This window comes from Sorex fumeus, unplaced genomic scaffold, assembly GCF_029834395.1.
Source record: "Sorex fumeus unplaced genomic scaffold, SorFum_2.1 ptg000034l, whole genome shotgun sequence".
In the NCBI taxonomy this organism is placed as follows: domain Eukaryota; kingdom Metazoa; phylum Chordata; class Mammalia; order Eulipotyphla; family Soricidae; genus Sorex; species Sorex fumeus.
In genome coordinates this window covers 36,408,720-36,425,273 of record NW_026606091.1, presented here as the reverse complement: position 1 = coordinate 36,425,273, position 16,554 = coordinate 36,408,720, and the positions used below count along the sequence as shown (strand labels likewise).

Sequence of the window (16,554 nt, the reverse complement as noted above, 5' to 3'; positions counted from 1 at the left end):
TAATGTAAGAAATTGAGAAATCTTTGAAAAAAAATCTGCACTTGATTCAAAAGGCATCTTCATGTGGTAGAATTGAAAGTCAGGCAGATATGGATTTTAGTATTGGTATTGGCAAGTATGAAACGGCATTCTAAGATTAAAACTACTTTGGGATGGTTACAGCTTCCTGGGCTCACTGTTTTTGAGGACATTCAGTTATGGTGACAGTACAAGATACAGAATTGGGAGTGAGTGGAGGTTTCAAAACTCTTTCCTTCCAGGTCTGCTTCCCCAACTTATTAATCAGAAATAACTCGGATGATCTGTATGAGTGTCTATATGTAAATGCATTTTTAGGCATGAGGAATATGGGGGACTAAAGAAAGTTTTTTTGTTGCTGTTTGATTTTGTGTGTGTGTTTGGGGGCAAGAGGGCAGCGGCAGTGGTTGTTGGGGCCATACATAGTGGTGTTCAGGGGCCATGCTTGGCTTCATGCTCAGAAGTGACCCCTTAGTGGTGTGCAAGTGATCACATGCAATGTGATGATCAAACTGGGGTCTGCTGCATATATGCAAGATTACCTGTAACAGAGGTAACTTTTGCTCTTTCTAAAAATAGTTGGAGGGAAGGGCTGGAGCAATAGCACAGGGTAGGGCAGTTGCCTTGCATGTGGTCGACCCGGGTTCGATTCCCAGTATCCCATATGTTCCCCTGAGCACCACCAGGGGTAATTCCTGAGTGCAGAGCCAGGAGTAACCCCTGAGTAATCTCTGGGTGTGACCCTCCCCACAAAAGAAAGGAAAAAAATTGTTGAATATTTATTGATAAGTAGGATCATGAGTAGGCTGATGACAGGTAGCTTACTAGGAGAATGTCTGTATCCTAGTGCTCCCCCCACCCCCATCCCCACTATCTCATGTAATGACCTATCTATTAGGCTACTTTATTATTTATCTTGGCAGGCTTGGAACTGAACAAAATAAACATTCACTGAGGCAATTTTTCAAAGACCTCTGCCTTTTGAATAATGATTAAAATAAAAGACACGGACCACTGTACATCTGTGATAACTTTTTTCTTCTCTTTAGAAAAAAAATATGTACAAAAAATGCTAAAAGTCAACATGGAACTGTCAAGAAAACATTCTGGTAGGTACAGACAGGGGAGCTCCTTCTCTTTAAGGGGTTAAGACATTAGTTATTATCATGCTAGAAAAATGAGATGCAGTTAAAATTCTAGAACAATTAAGCCACAAAGTCAAGCCATTGCTCTGGGGCTCTAAGTTGTAGATGCTCTGTTACCCTTTCTGTAAAGTAATACTGTGCAAACTGTAAAATATTCATTTTCATATAAAGTCCATACAATATGATATACAAAACTGTTGAGTTAACCAGGAGGCTGGTGTTGGCTGCTGCTTTCTTTTTCTTTCTTTTTTTTTCCTGAAAGAAGGTGGCAGTATTACTTGCCTGCTCAAAGACATGTTTATAGAAAGATCTTGAGTTTCTTAAGTGGGAGAGGTCCTTATCTAAAGCGGAACATATAATTACAACACTTCAAATTCAGACTTCTCTGCCAATTATTTATGCAACTAGATTACTTCATTAACAATGACATGAGTTTAGATTTTATAAACATAATTAAATCAGAACATGAAGTTCTTTTGGAAGTAACATACTTTTTTTTGCACTATGGACTTTGAGACTTATCATTAACCAACATTGCCTTCTCTGCAACTCAAAAGTAAACAACTTTTGTCAAAAATTCCGGAGGCAGCAACTGTGGTAAGAAAAGGTTAAAGTGAATTGTTGTATTAATTTTATTTCTGTGTCTATAAAACTGAGAAAAGAAGCTTAGTGTACAAATATCACAAAACAACATCAACCATTGAATAAATGTGGTTCCTCAATGCACACTTGAACAAGAAGAAAGTTTTGTTGGTTTAAAAGTCTGGCATAAATATATTAAAGCTGACCAAAAAAGGATAAAGAAAAAGGAAAAAAAAATCAGGGCAAGCTACATCACTTCCTCATACAAAAAAATGTACAAAACATTAGCCTCTAATTAGATAAACATAATACTTGTCTTCACAGTTTGACATTCAGTAACTGTGTGTCTTGAAGTATCCAATTGGAGGGTGATTTAAAAAAAAACAGCTTGTGGCATCTTAGAGTCTCAGGTCACTTCCGTCATAGAGGCAGAATGATTCTGCAAACACAAGCAGATAACAAATTATTAGCCTTTAATGGATGAACTAATTCATGCAATCTATGCTTTGTTTTCCCTGACTATCTGCTGTGTCTTTTGTATTGTTTTGTGAGGTGTGGGAGGATTAGCCACTCCTGAAGAGGGAGCTCCAGGGCCAATCTTGGCTGAGTCCTCCTGATCAAACTGGAGATGGACTCCTGCAAGGCAACTGCCTTAACCTGTACACTAACTCCTTGCCAATTTCTTGTTGCCTTGACTCGCAAAGGCTGTTCCCTCAATTTGCACGATTTCTTCTAATTTAGTAATAGTTTCTTTCAAAGAAATAGAAGCTTCTTAGTTAGGCAGTCTATTTGCTTAATTTTGCTTTTTGGCTTTTCCTTGATATCCTTGCCAAGGGAGTCAAATCCCTAAAGACACCACAGTCTTTGTAATGGAGTAAACTGCCTATATTTTCTTCAATGTGTTTTATGAATGTGCAGCTATCATCTCTGGAGCGATAGCACAGCGGTAGGGCGTTTGCCTTGCATGCAGCCAACACGGCCGACCCGAGTTCGATTCCTCCGCCCCTCTCGGAGAGCCCGGCAAGCTACCGAGAGTATCTCGCCCGCACGGCAGAGCCTGGCAAGCTCCCGGTGACGTATTTGATATGCCAGACACAGTAACAACAAAGTCTCCAATGGAGACGTTACTGGGCCCGCTCGAGCAAATCGTGATCAACGGGAGGGCCTCGAGCCTCGAGCATCTATCATCTCAAATTCTAATCCATTTTTGCTTACTTTTGAGCACAGTGATCCAATTTCATTCGTTTGCATTTGATTAATCAGCTTTCTCAGCACTCTTCCTTTATCAAGGAAGCTGGTTATTTTATGTTCTTGGCTTGTTTGCCATAAATTAACTTTTCATATACTTGGAGGTTTATTTTTGGGTTCTCAATTCCATTCTATAAGCCAGAGAGTCTGCTCTTACGTTTTATTTCAGAAACACACTGTTCTGTATGCGAGTTTTCTAATTGTATTTAAAATCATGAAACTCTAAGGTTCCTCCCCTCCCCCCCACCCCCCGCCCCGCAAGATTACAGTAGCTATTGGTGGTGGTTGCTGTGGGGGCTGAGGTGTGGTTTCATACAAATTTTAATTGTACTTGTTCTATGTTCTTGGACAATGCCATTGAAACTTTGTTAAGGGGCTGGATTGCTAGTACAAAGGGTAGGACGTTTGCCTTGCACTTGGCTCACCTGTGTTCGATCCCTGATATCCCATATGGTCCCCCAGAAATGTCAGGAGTAATTCCTGAGAGCAGAACCAGGAGTAACCCCTGAGTATCATTGGAGTGTGAACCAAAAAGCCCAAACCAAAAATATTTATTAAGCTTTTCATTGAATATGTATAATGTTGTGGGCATAATGATCATTTTAACAGTTAATTTTTCAAATCCAGCGGTTCCCAAATTTATTTCTGAAAACAAAAATCCTGGAAAAAGAAGACTGAAAATAACTTTTAAGTAGACAAACAGAAAGTATCCATAATTACACCCAGGGTCACAGGGTCTCCTTGGATTGTTTCCGTCCTGTCTATGCTGAGTCCCCACTAACAAGAGGGGCTGAATTACCCATTTGGGGAAGCACTAGATTGGATTAAAATCTAATTCATGAACATAGAATATTTTTCCTTTTCTTGGTGTCTCCTATTTGTTTTAAGTGTTCATGTTTCTGCAGGCCTGAGCTGTAATTAAATATTTAAAAGTATGTGTGCATGGAGGCATTTGTGCATCAAAATTGAGCATATTTGGTACATGAGCAAACAAAACAAATGTGCTTGAGCTAACAAAGTTTCCCAGAATCAAGTTAAACTGGTCAGGTTGAACTTGTCAAATTTAATTTGTCATATTCAAACAAACCTGTGGCCATGCCAGTACTCAAGACTGTCCATGCCTGGCAACCTGGGTGGTAAACATAACTTTTAGAGTTGAATTATAAATGTCAGAAATAAATAGCATTTTCAGGTTCTTTTATCTGTGCAAACTAATGTTTGAGTGTCTTTAATCATAATGTGGACAATAACTTTCTTTTTGTTCTTCTTATTATTATATGGGCTGGAGAGATAGCACAGAGGGTAGGGCGTTTGCCTTGCACGCAGCCAACATGGTCAACCTGAGTTCTATTCCTCTGCCCCTCTCGGAGAGCCCGGCAAGCTACAGAGAGTATCTCGCCTGCAGGGCAAAGCCTGGCAAGCTACCCCTGACGTATTCGATATGTCAAACAAGTAACAATTGTCACAATGGAGATGTTACTGGGCTCGCTCGAGCAAATCAATGAACAATGGGAGGACAGTGACAGATTATTATATGCTTTCTGTATTGAGAAAAGGGTCAATCTTTGGTCCATTTATGTTTTTATAATATTCCATTAAGAATATGGTAAGGACAATGTAGTAGGTACAAATAAATTCATTGTCATAATTAAACATGAAAATGTGGGCAGATTTCTTTAACTAACCAAGTTATTTTTTCTATTTATAATAGTAAGTAAGTAAAGGCCCTCCCGTTGATCATCGATTTGCTCGAGCGGGCCCAGTAACATTTCCATTGGAGACTTTGTTGTTACTGTGTCTGGCATATCGAATAATCTCGGTAGCTTGCCGGGCTCTCCGAGAGGGGTGGAGGAATCGAACTCGGGTCGGCCATGTTGGCCGCTTGTAAGGCGAACGCCCTACCGCTGTGCTATCAATTTACTAATTTGTATCAAAAAGGCCACTCAAATTCCTTTAGGAACATATCTATATCTATTTAGATCTTTCTATATGGGGGGCATACACAATGTTCAGGGCTTATTCCTGGCTCTTCACTAAGAGGTCACTTTTATTTTTGGCTTCTCGGGTCACACCTGGTGATGCACAGGGGTTACTCCTTGCTCATGCACTCAGGAATTACTCCTGGTGGTACTTGGGGGACCATATAGGATGCTGGGAATCGAACCTGGGTCGGCCGCATGCAAGACAAACACCCTACCCGCTGTACTATTGCTCCAGCCCCTAAGAATTCACTCTTAGCAGTGCTCAGCAGACTATATGTAGTACCAGGAATCAAACCCTGGTCAGCAGCAAACAGAGCAATCACCCTACCAGCTCTACTATCTCCTTCCTTTCTTCCTTCCTTCCTTCCTTCCTTCCTTCCTTCCTTCCTTCCTTCCTTCCTTCCTTTCTTCCTTCCTTCCTACCTTCCTTCCTCCCTCTTTCCCTCCCTCCCTCCTTTCCCTCCTTTTTCTTGAGCTTCCTTCCTCCTTTCTCTTTCCTTACTTTCTTCCTTTCCCCAAGCCTGCTGAATTAGAATCTCTTGGAGAAAGTTCCCAGCACCCAACCTATTGTACTCTTTCTCTCTCCCTCCCTCCCTCCTCCCTCTCTCCATTCCTTTCTTCCTTCTAAGCCTTTCTAACCAGAATCTCTTGGAATGAGGTCCCAGGCTTCTTGCTCTTGCAATTTGCTGCTGCATTCTTTTCTGTTTCGTTTTCCCTGCAGCTGGAGTCACAAAGAAACTTTCTGTCAAACCCAAAGCAAGTTAACACAGATGCTTCATGTCTAATTTCTTTGTGAATACAAACCTACATGTTCTACAAGGATGCAGTCACTCCATGCTTGCTTAGATGAACCAAGGCATGTGAATATAAAATATAAACAGCTAGAAGTTTTAACTTAATTTATTTTTATTTTTTATTTCACAGTGTCTGTGAAATCCTACAAATTGGTCTCTGTATAATTGTGATAATACAGTGGAATTATAAATGCTTTGGAAATTTGCTTTTTTTGTTTTGTTTGGATTCTATAATTATTTGTTTTTAATTTCTCTTTACCAATTGGAAAATGCAGTCTGCTACAGTGAACTGGACTAAGGGGAAAATCACAGAAAACATATGAAACTTTTCATGATTGTTTTAGTGGAGAAGAAAGAACAAGGGTTCTGGAATCTCCATGGATCAATGGGCAGAGAATGTTCCAGAACCTTCCCTCCCCAGACAGTCTTCTGGAAGTATTTTGAACATGTTTGTGGAAATGTGTTTTGAGGAGAGAGTCATGTCTTCTTTCAGATCCCCAAAGTTCCTCTTCCTAGGACACTGGTTCTATTAAAAATACAGTTTCTGTTAACCACAACTGAGCTGTACAGAGTTCCTGCCTATTGAGTAGAACAGGGCATATTTATTTTGGACATTCCATATTTTAGTTGAAACTCATCAGTTATATGCACCATAATCCAAACACTCTATCGTCTCTGGCATGTTGCCATAATTCATGCTGAGAGTTTAAGTTTATAAATGAATTATGAAAAAAAAAGGAAAGAGACAAAGACCTCAGGCCATATGGTGTAGCAGAATGTGTATACTCTTTAGGATGAAGTAGACCATGTCTTAATTTTGACTGTGTGACCCTAGGCATGTTATTCAAACTCTTTGGGTTTTCCTTAAGTCATAAAATAGAAATAACTATTTATTTAATAACAAGTCAATAATAAGTACTCATTATAACAACTTTCAGAATTATTGTGTGGATTAAATAAAATGATTTATAACAAATGCCATTTCCCCCCATTTGATGAATAAAAATAGTGTATATCCTCCTAAATAAATTTCAGGTGAAAAAATTTGACACCAAAAGTGAAATTAAGTGGTTACACACATTTTGGACAATGGTTTGAAAGGCATAACTTGGAAGTAGTACTTTTTTTCCAGCTTCCTATAGCTTCATTTTAACAAGCCTAATAAAGCCCTGTTCATTGCTTTGCAAAGATTTCTATTTCCCACAGTGAATACAGGTTAATATAGGAACCATAGTCCTATTCTTGGTTCTTGCTTGTGACTAAAATGCCCAGGTTTTGGTTCTGGTTTGTATGATAGAAGAGAAAATGTCTGGGAGAAGGCCCCAGATATAGGGTAATGTCTGAGCAGTATTGGACAGAAGCAGGTGGGAGGGGTTGTTCTTAAGCCAGCCATGATGTTCAGAGCAAAGTGAACATACATGTTTGTAAAATTCAGCAAATATTTTAGTTTTCTCTTTAAAATTTACCCTTGCTTTTATTGCTTCATTTGGAAAATCATCAACCACTCCTACCTCATTGGGTACAGAATGTCATTAGATAGGGAAAAAAAAACTAGATAGAGTCAATGTCACGGTTGTATTATAAGGTCATATTATTTAGCTATTTGGTCATTCCATCTCCATTAGAAGATGGAATAAAAATGGCCTAAAATTATTTTTTAAGCATGTTATTTCTAATTAAATCAAGCTAAATTTTCACCTTAATACAAATGGAAAGAAATGCAACCAATAAAACAAAACAAAACAAAACAAAACTGGGTAATGGGTCTCATATTTTCCCTTCAAATGAAAATAGTTTCATTGCTTTGTTTTAAGACTCATTATTAAAAATCATGAAGACTTCATTAAATGTGTCATTTTTTGGCACAAAGGAGTTAATTTCATAGAAATGTCTGTTAATAATCTTGACTGGGAAAATATTTTATATTATATTGATGGGAAGTACATGATAATTTCCATGAATGGTTTTGCTTTCTGCTCACATTATCTACAAAAATGTTAGAAAATGCCAAATAAAAGGAGGATTTCAGGATAAGAGGACTGTAACTAAAGTTAGACATAACTAAGTACTTCCTGAGGATTCAGGATTGCCAACCCCCCGAATGAATGCAGGGCTAGTTTAGGGAAGCTATAGAGTTCTTTGGAACCTTTACAATGAATGCATCAGAGTCTTATCAGTTCTGGATTGATTCAGAGGTGTCCTGCTTTCAGCAAACAAATAAATTAGTTGACTTCCCAAGGTAAGAGGCCCTGAGCCTGTTGGTTTGACTTCGTAAAAGCCAATAACTATACCTGTGCACTTAATGTTTCCAGGGGGCTTTCTATCCTTGGGAAAGCCATTAAGGGTACTCCACGGGGATCCTCAGGTTTGGGTTTGGAAGGAGATCCTTGTGTTCCTTGGAAGTTATGAACCACACACATTCCCTGTAGGATTAGGGGGGAAAAAAGAACAGGGTTATAGTGAAGCCATCAAAACTTAGCCACCTATAGAGGGAGAGGCCTTTCTCCTAAACTACCAAAGACTTGGTGATTTATTTTTCCCTTTAAGCCAGTGGGTATGAACTGTGATAAAATCTGGGATAAGGTCCAGGGTTTCTGCTGAGCACCAGCCAACTACTGGGGAAATTTTTATCTGTTTATTTGATCAGCTAATGGCCAGTGATAATCAGCCCACACCATTCAGACTATTTTATCACTCTTAAGCAGGTAAGAAAACTATATCTCAGGGATATGTTACTAAATGGTAACACAACATAAATATGAAACACCTCATAATAACAGTTAAAATTCATTAAGGGGCATTATTATGTCTAGCACTGAATGAAGGTTTCACCCTTTTTCATTTTACCCACTTGAAATTCTTAGAAGGGAGGAATTATTAGCATCTCCAGTTTGGTTAAAGAGTCATAGAAAAGTTAGATAACATCCCCGAGGTCACTCAGAGAACTTTAAATCATACCAATATTATATTTTTTTCTTAATAAATGTCAAACATATAGGAAATACTTAATCCAAAGTATAATTTGAGATGATTATCATTAAATTATGTGATTATTTCCTTGGTATTAAGTAACCTGCTATAAAACTTGTACTAATATCAAGAAAAGGTTTTCCATAGAAATTTCTTTATTTTGGGGGTTATGGGCCACATCTGGCAGTGCTCAGGGATCAGTTCTGGTGGGACTCAGGAGACTATAAAGGATGCCAGGGATTGAACCTGGACCAACTGCGTGCAAGGCAAGTGTCTTATGGACTGTATTATCTTTCCACCAGCACCCCCTCTTTATGTCTTATTGAGGCTCCTTTGTAATGAAGATTGCTTTTATCATCTTTGCATTTTCCCCATGTATTTAATCTCTCTCCATACCTTTTCTATCATTAGGTATCTTTGTTTTCAAAATCACTATCTCTGAATCTTTCCTCCTCAAACACTATAGAACATTTACATAAACATTCTCTACTTCATTCATGTCCACCTCACTCTCCAGTTCTCCTTAAATATCCTGTACTCAGGAGACTAGGAAGACAGTGAGGATTTGGAGTTGGAGAGACCAAGTTAGATTCCATTTTTTTTCTTTAATTGGGTGGCCACAAGTGACTTAATTTTTGTTTTGTTTTGTGGCCACACCAGGCAGTGCTCAATGAACACTTCTGGCAGTGTTTGGGAGACCACATATAGTGCCAGGGATTTAACTCGGTTTGGAAATGTACAAGGTAACCTTAACCCTTACTATCTCTCTGGATCCTGAGTTACTTCTCTTTGAACTTTACTTTCTTCATGCATAAGATGAAGTTAAGAGTATTGTTATAATTATCCTAGGAGAAGATGCTTTGGAGAGTCAGCACTGCTATTTCTAGCTGAGGATGGCTAATCCAGGGATACCAACATGACTTGGCTTTACTTTGGAGCCTAAGCCTTCGTGTAAGTACCACCAATCTCTTTTAATAAACCTCTCTTGTCTTGAAGTCACCAGTGCAATTTTCTTCTTTTAAAAAGCAGTTTCAGGGGCTGGAGTGATAGCACAGCAGGTAGGGCGTTTGCCTTGCACGCAGCCAGCATGGCCGACACAGGTTCGATTCCCAGCACCCCATATGGTCCCCTGAGCACCGCCAGGAGCAATTCCTGAGTGCATGAGCCAGGAGTAACCCTTGAGCATCGCCGGGTGTGACCCAAAAAGCAAAAATAAAATAAAATAAAAAGCAGTTTCAGGAAATTTCCCCTATGAAATATAAACATCCAGGATCACATCAGCATGAATTTTCCTGCAGCCTCTCTCAGAGAGCTTTCATTTAAGTTCCCTATCTTTCACTGTAGAATGATAGACCTGGTCTATTACAAAGAATTTTGAATTAGAATGGACCTTCTCTGAGGTTCTGAATAAGTAAGAACATCTTCTACATGGACGTCAGGTATAAATGTAGAGAAACATTGAGTTAGTTGTTGGGGGAGATGACATGGGTATTTTGTTATTTGGGGCAGAGAAGGAGGAGAATTATAAAAACGAGGATTTGGGTCACAGAACCAGGAACTTCTCTGTGTCTTGCCAGTTTTCATGGGTGCTTTGAACTAGAAGAGTTAAACTGAGAGGAAGAAGAGCTCTACAGTGATGGTTTCTGTCTCCAAAAAATGCTTGATAAATATTATTAGAAACTTTATTTCACATTGATATGCCAAACACAATAACGACAAAGTCTCCAATGGAGACGTTACTGGGCCCGCTCGAGCAAATCGATGATCAACGGGAGGGCCTTTTATTTCACATACAATGTACAAATATATAGCTCTGATGCTTTGCTGCAAATTCTTTGGGTCCTATTTTCAATCTTTGAAGGTAATTGTTTTTTATAATGTAGGAGCTCTACTATTTATTCAGCCATTGACTAAGCTGGTTGAATTGAATATGAACTCCACATTACACCTTTTTTTAATTTTATAAGTTAGTTCACAATGTTTGATTACGCTCAATATTGAAACACCAATCCCACCACCATTACACCTTCCCTCCACCAAATTTGGGATGTTTACATGCCAAACCCCAATCCCTGTCACCAAACACAACTGAAGTAATATATTTCATATTGTCTGTTATGAAGAACTGCTGAACATGCTTACAAAAAAGTGTTCATATAGGAAGCAGTGTGAAGATTGTTCTATTTTGGCAGGAACCATTAAAACATTCTACGGTATATCATTAACATGTTGTTAAAGTTTGGGTGATGTGAGCTTTGGTATACATATCTGAGAATATGTATATATGCATATATATATATTTACCTCTATGATTTGTTGCCTACTATTTGAACCCCGTCAAATGTGGTGTAGTAATTATGAAGAATGGGGAGTGTATAATGATGTGTCATGAATCCACTTTTGTGGCCGTGCAGTCCAGGAATATGTTTATTCATATGTGAGGTTCGGCCCGAGCATGTGGGGAGCAGCCTTGAGCATGGCAGCAGTTGGGTTGTGGAGGTTTTTGGCTGCCGGAGCTGGGTTCCTTGTGGTGGAGAGGGCTCTCACCTGTCCCGCTCTGGGGAGGCCCATGTGAAACAGCCTGGAGCAGAGTCCAGTGGCATGGTTATGGGGGCCTCATGTTATGCTCCCTTTCAGGAGAAGCAGCTGTGTGATCTGGATGGTGGCCAATGATGAAATTTTCTGGCGCTGGCAGGAGGTGGCTTAGGGGCATGACCCCTGGGTTGTCGAAGATTGGGGGAAGTGGGCAGAGAATCTCTACTTCTGGTCCCATTGAGCCCAGAGTCAAAGGTCACAAAGTTCCACATTACCTGGGTTCCATAAGACGTCATTCATGCGTGAGGCTCTGCCAGAGGGCTTGGGGAGTGGCCCTGAGGGTGGCATGGGTTCCCACCTACTTCTGTGCGACAGGCCCTGACTGCATTTTTTTTAAATCTCTTTTGAGATTTATGGGTTTCTGAAATAAGGCCAATAAATGAGCTTATCTAGCGGAGCCGGAGGCGGTTTGTGGATTTGTCTCCCACGTACCTAACTTTTGGCCATTTAATTTCTTGGTAAACTTGACCCCAAGTTGTTGGGGTCTTGCCAAAGGCACAGCAGCAATTCTGCAGTATCTGGAAGTCTGCAGGCACCATCAGGTTGCTGATGCACCTGCCCCGTAGGTACAGGTTGACCTGCTGGCAGCATCATATCCCCAAAGATAATTTTTAAGAACTTGCAAACCTGCTCTTCCATAACATGACTGTGCGATTGATTACTACCCACCAGGAAAAAATTGAATAAATTTAGTGAATACACTGCTACATGGATGATCCCAAAATATTGATACTGGGTGAAAGATGTCTGCAAAATTAAACAATACACACTATACAATTATTATTTATATGACAGTCTAGAAAATATAAATTTACAGAGACCAAAAGATAAGTGACTACTTGGAAATGAAGGAGACCAGGTGGGAGAGAGGATGCATTTATGCCTCAAAAATAATCAAATTGTACATTTTATTTACCATTTTCTGCACTCTATCATTCTCCGTAAAATTAAATACAATAATAACAACAAATAATCCAGTAAATAATAAAAGTTAACTACTTGCCATCCAATTCGGAATGGGGGATTTCTTAGTTGAGCTGGAGATCAGGCGCTCATCTAGTCCAAGAACTAAAATATTATTCCCCCACATTGAAAATGCATGAGAAAATGATACGAAATACTTGGGTGCAAAAAGGTTATTTTATGTGGTTAAGAAGCACTTTCAGAAAAAAGATGTTCAACAGGCATTTTAGACACCAACAGCGGGATATGAAAAAAATGGCATGCAGTTTGATGAGGGTGTTTGTATTTGAGTGGCTCATGCAAGTCTGGGCCAGGGCTGTGTTTCTTAGAGTTGAAAGGGGCTGTCTGCTTCCACCAGCATTTCTTATTCTTTGTTTTTCGCTTAAGCATCACTTAGTTTCTATTTGTAAATGAACAAAGTCCTTTTTTTCTCAAGTTCAATTACCTTTCCCCCTCTCCCCCCACAATTTTACAGAGTTGTTCAGAAGGAGAGGGACAGATATAGAATGATTGCATTCATTGTGGGATATAAAAAAATAGTATGAGACTAATATCCAAGTACAGAAGAAACAGGGGCCATTCCTCTGGTCCACAGTTGGAAGCTTACCAGAAGTGTGTGCAGGAGCGGAGGGCAGTTACAATAGAGAAGGTATCACTATGACAATAATAGCTGGAAAAGATCACTCTGGACAAGAACTGAGTGATGAAAGGAAGTAAAGGGATATACATGATAAACTTTCAGTACCTGTATTGCAAACCGTAATGCCCAAAAGGGGGGTATACAGAAAGAGAGAGGGAGACACACACAGAGAGAGAGAGAGAGAGAGAGAGAGAGAGAGAGAGAGACAGAGAGACAGAGAGACAGAGAGACAGAGAGACAGAGAGAAAAAGACAAGGTTATAGAGAGAGACAGAGAGACAGAGAGGGAGAGACAGAGAGAGATAAACAGACAGACACACAGACAGACACACAGAGAGATAGACAGAGACAGAAAGTGCCTGCCATAGAGGCAGGCAGGTGGTGGGGAGAGGGGGGACAGGAGGGAAACTAGAGAGATATTGGAGGTGGGAAACAGAAACTCATGAAGGGATGGGTGTTGGAACACGGTGTGACTGAAACCTAATCATGAACAAAGGTATTTTTTAAAAAAAATTGGAAACTATGCCAAAGTATTATTAGGCCCAGTTCCATTTCAAAACCAGTGATGAAGAAAGAGGAGCAAACTGTTCCTAGGGAAATCACCTGCCTGACCCCTGGTGAACTATGATCCCCAGTGGGAATACGCAGTCTTGGTGGGGGTGGGAGGAATACCTGGCAGTGCTTGGGGATAGTCCTGGCTCTGTGATCAGGAGTTACCCCTAAAACCATCTGTGAACTGGGGAATCAAAGCAGGGTCCGCAGGATGCAAGGTGAGCACTTTAAACCCTGTGTTGGCTTTCCTGCCTGAAAGAATTCTTGTAGTGAACGGATGCATCATATTTGGAGGAAAATTGCAACTCACAGGCAGGGGTCAGAGGAACTTGAACTTGAGGGCAAAACCTGAGAAACACAACTCATGATCAGAGGACACAAAAGCTGGAAAGAGAAATGGTGACCTACCAGAAACAGGGCGATGGCAGTGCCCAGGATGAAGCCTGCAATCACATCGGAACAGTGGTTCCGATACTCCGACACCCGATTGAGACCCGTCAGGAAGGCTGTGCAGAGTGTCCCGAGGCACAGCACTGGCTTCGCCAGTCGACTGCTCTTTGTCTTGATTGTGCTTGTGATGTACATCTGGCACAAAAAGAAATCAGGAAGTCATAGGAACGTCTCCTTGCATGCTGCATATACACAATCAAGCACTTTTAAACAGTTCTGTCCTATTAGTTGCTAAACACTTAGCCACTTAGTCGAGAATTAGGGGTGGAACCTAATGCGATAAGAACAATAAACAGATATCCACTAATCACAATGTTTTATAATCATTCGGAGCATTAGTACATTCTTGTAAGATTTTAGCATACAAAATAAACCTTCCCCCAAACTCCATATATCCAAAATACAGACTCAGCAACACTAAAAACATGAGATCTAAACTGCAACCACTGGGACTTTCTAATGTGCCTGTCAAGTTGGCAGGGAGGGGAGATTAGGGGTCAGGAGGGATTACTGGAACACTGATGGAGGGAAGTTGACACTGGTGGTGGGATTGGCGTTTTGCTTGAAGAATGAATTGTCTTCCCGTTGTTCATCGATTTGCTCGAGCGGGCCCAGAAATATTTCCATTGGAGACTTTTGTTGTTACTGTGTTTGGCATATCGAATACATCACAGGTAGCTTGCCAGGCTCTGCTGTGATACTCTCGTAGCTTGCCGGGCTCTCCAAGAGGGGCGGAGGAATCGAACTCTGGTCGGCCATGTTGGCTGCGTGCAAGGCAAACGCCCTACCGCTGTGCTATAGCTCCAGCCCGGGATTGGCGTTAAAATATTATATGCCTAAAATTCAATTATCAATAACTTTGTAAATCAAATTTAATTAATAAAAAATTAAAAAATCAAACAACAAAAAAGAAAATGAATTTATAGGGGCTGAAGTGATAGTAGAGTGGGTAGTGTGCTTGTCTTGTGTGTGGATAACCCAATCCATATGGTCCCCTGAACACTGTCAAAAATGACCCCTGAGCATTACTGGGTGTGGCCTCAAAACCAAAAAAAGAAAATGAAAAATTTTCTAGAGATGACCAGGTAAGATACATACAAACTGGAGATATATTTTATTTTTTTGTATTCTTGCAGTCCTAATTTCTCATACTTTTAGGCAATGGATAAAAAAGTGTTGTCCAATAGTTGATTTGATTAAAACCTTCAAATCAGTGTATCAAAGAAATATGGAGAAATTGATGACCATATTTTTGAGGCAGTTATAATCATCTCTAAATTCATTTATTGAAGCATATTTTGAAATAAACTGAATTTGTGCCACAACTTATAAAAAGGTTGAGAGTAAGTAAAACATAATGACATAATGTGATATATGACACCTGAAGTGTGGGCTGTTCTAATTTAATTGTGAAGAGTTGGGGAAGACTCTAATGTTTCATAGGCTTATGAAACAAAAGAAAGCTGAGCCATGCTCAGATAACATTGTTAGTTCATCTTTGGTAAGATTATAAGTAACCACAAGAGGGCAGTATGAAACCACCATTTCTTTAATATGTACTTAAAAGAGTTTGTGACTGAAAAGAAATAGTATTCTGACACGGCCTATACCATTCTTGTATAGCCTGAGTACGTAAAAGTTAAAATAGATGCATTAACAATCTTATGATAGAGATTTTTAATTTTTTAGAATGAGCACACTGGTGTGAATACAGTAAGATGAATTATATATGCAAGAGATACCATTAATTACATTAGAGTCACATAAATTAGAGCATGTTAATATATCTTCTGAAGCTATAGGCAATGTTACTTAAGATCAGTATTATATATTTTAGCTTTTTAAAAAATTTTTATTAGTGAAACACCATGAGGTACAGTTGTAGACTTACAAATTTTTGTGCTTGGGTTTGTTATAAAATGATAGAGTACCCATCCTTCCACCAGTGTCCATTCTCCACCACCACTAATCCCAGTAACCCTCCCACCCTCCTACTCCCCCATCCCACCCTGGCTCTGTGGAAGGGCATTTCCTTTTGTTCTTTCTCTCCTTTTGGATGCTGTGTTTTGCAAAAGAGGCATTGAGTGGCAATCATGTTTGGTCTATAGTCTACTTTCAGCATGCAACTCCCATCCTGAGTGGACCCCCAACACCCTTTATTTGGTGCTCCATCCTGGGTGGACTTCCCAACACCCTTTATTTGGTGCTCCCTTCTCTATCTGAGCTGCCTTTACCCCTAGAGTGTGCGGCTGGCCTCCAAGCCAAGGAGTAAACCTCCTGGTAATTATCCCGGCTATTCTTGGGTGTTAGTCTCCTATTTTGTTACTTTATGTTCCCCAGATGAAAGCAATCTTTCTATGCCTGTCCCTCTCTTTCTGACTCATTTCACTTAGTCTGATACTTTCCATGTAGTACCACTTATATGTAAATTTCATGACTTCATCCTTTCTAACAGCTACATAGTACTCCATTTTGTAGATGTACCAGAGTTTTTTTAACCAGTCATCTGTTCTCGGGGACTCAGGTTTTTTCCAGATTCTAGCTATTGTAAACAGTTCTGCAATGAACAAACAAGTGCAGATGACTCCAGCTACTATTGTGTTGCTAACAATGTCC

The 16,554-nt window shown here is 39.9% G+C and overlaps 1 protein-coding gene across 1 annotated transcript in view; it reads right to left on the bottom strand.

Annotated features, from left to right (window-relative positions):
• Positions 1-1,041: 1,041 nt before the first annotated feature.
• PLPPR1 (phospholipid phosphatase related 1) overlaps positions 1,042-16,554 on the bottom strand; it is a 193,161-nt gene continuing 177,648 nt past the window's right edge. Inside the window, exons 6-8 of the mRNA XM_056117127.1 lie at positions 13,897-14,073; positions 8,061-8,192; positions 1,042-2,184 (exon numbers count right to left, since the gene is read on the bottom strand). Of these exons, the coding sequence (XP_055973102.1) occupies positions 2,152-2,184; positions 8,061-8,192; positions 13,897-14,073 (342 nt within the window). The 3' untranslated portion in view covers positions 1,042-2,151. The remainder of the gene's footprint in view (positions 2,185-8,060; positions 8,193-13,896; positions 14,074-16,554) is intronic.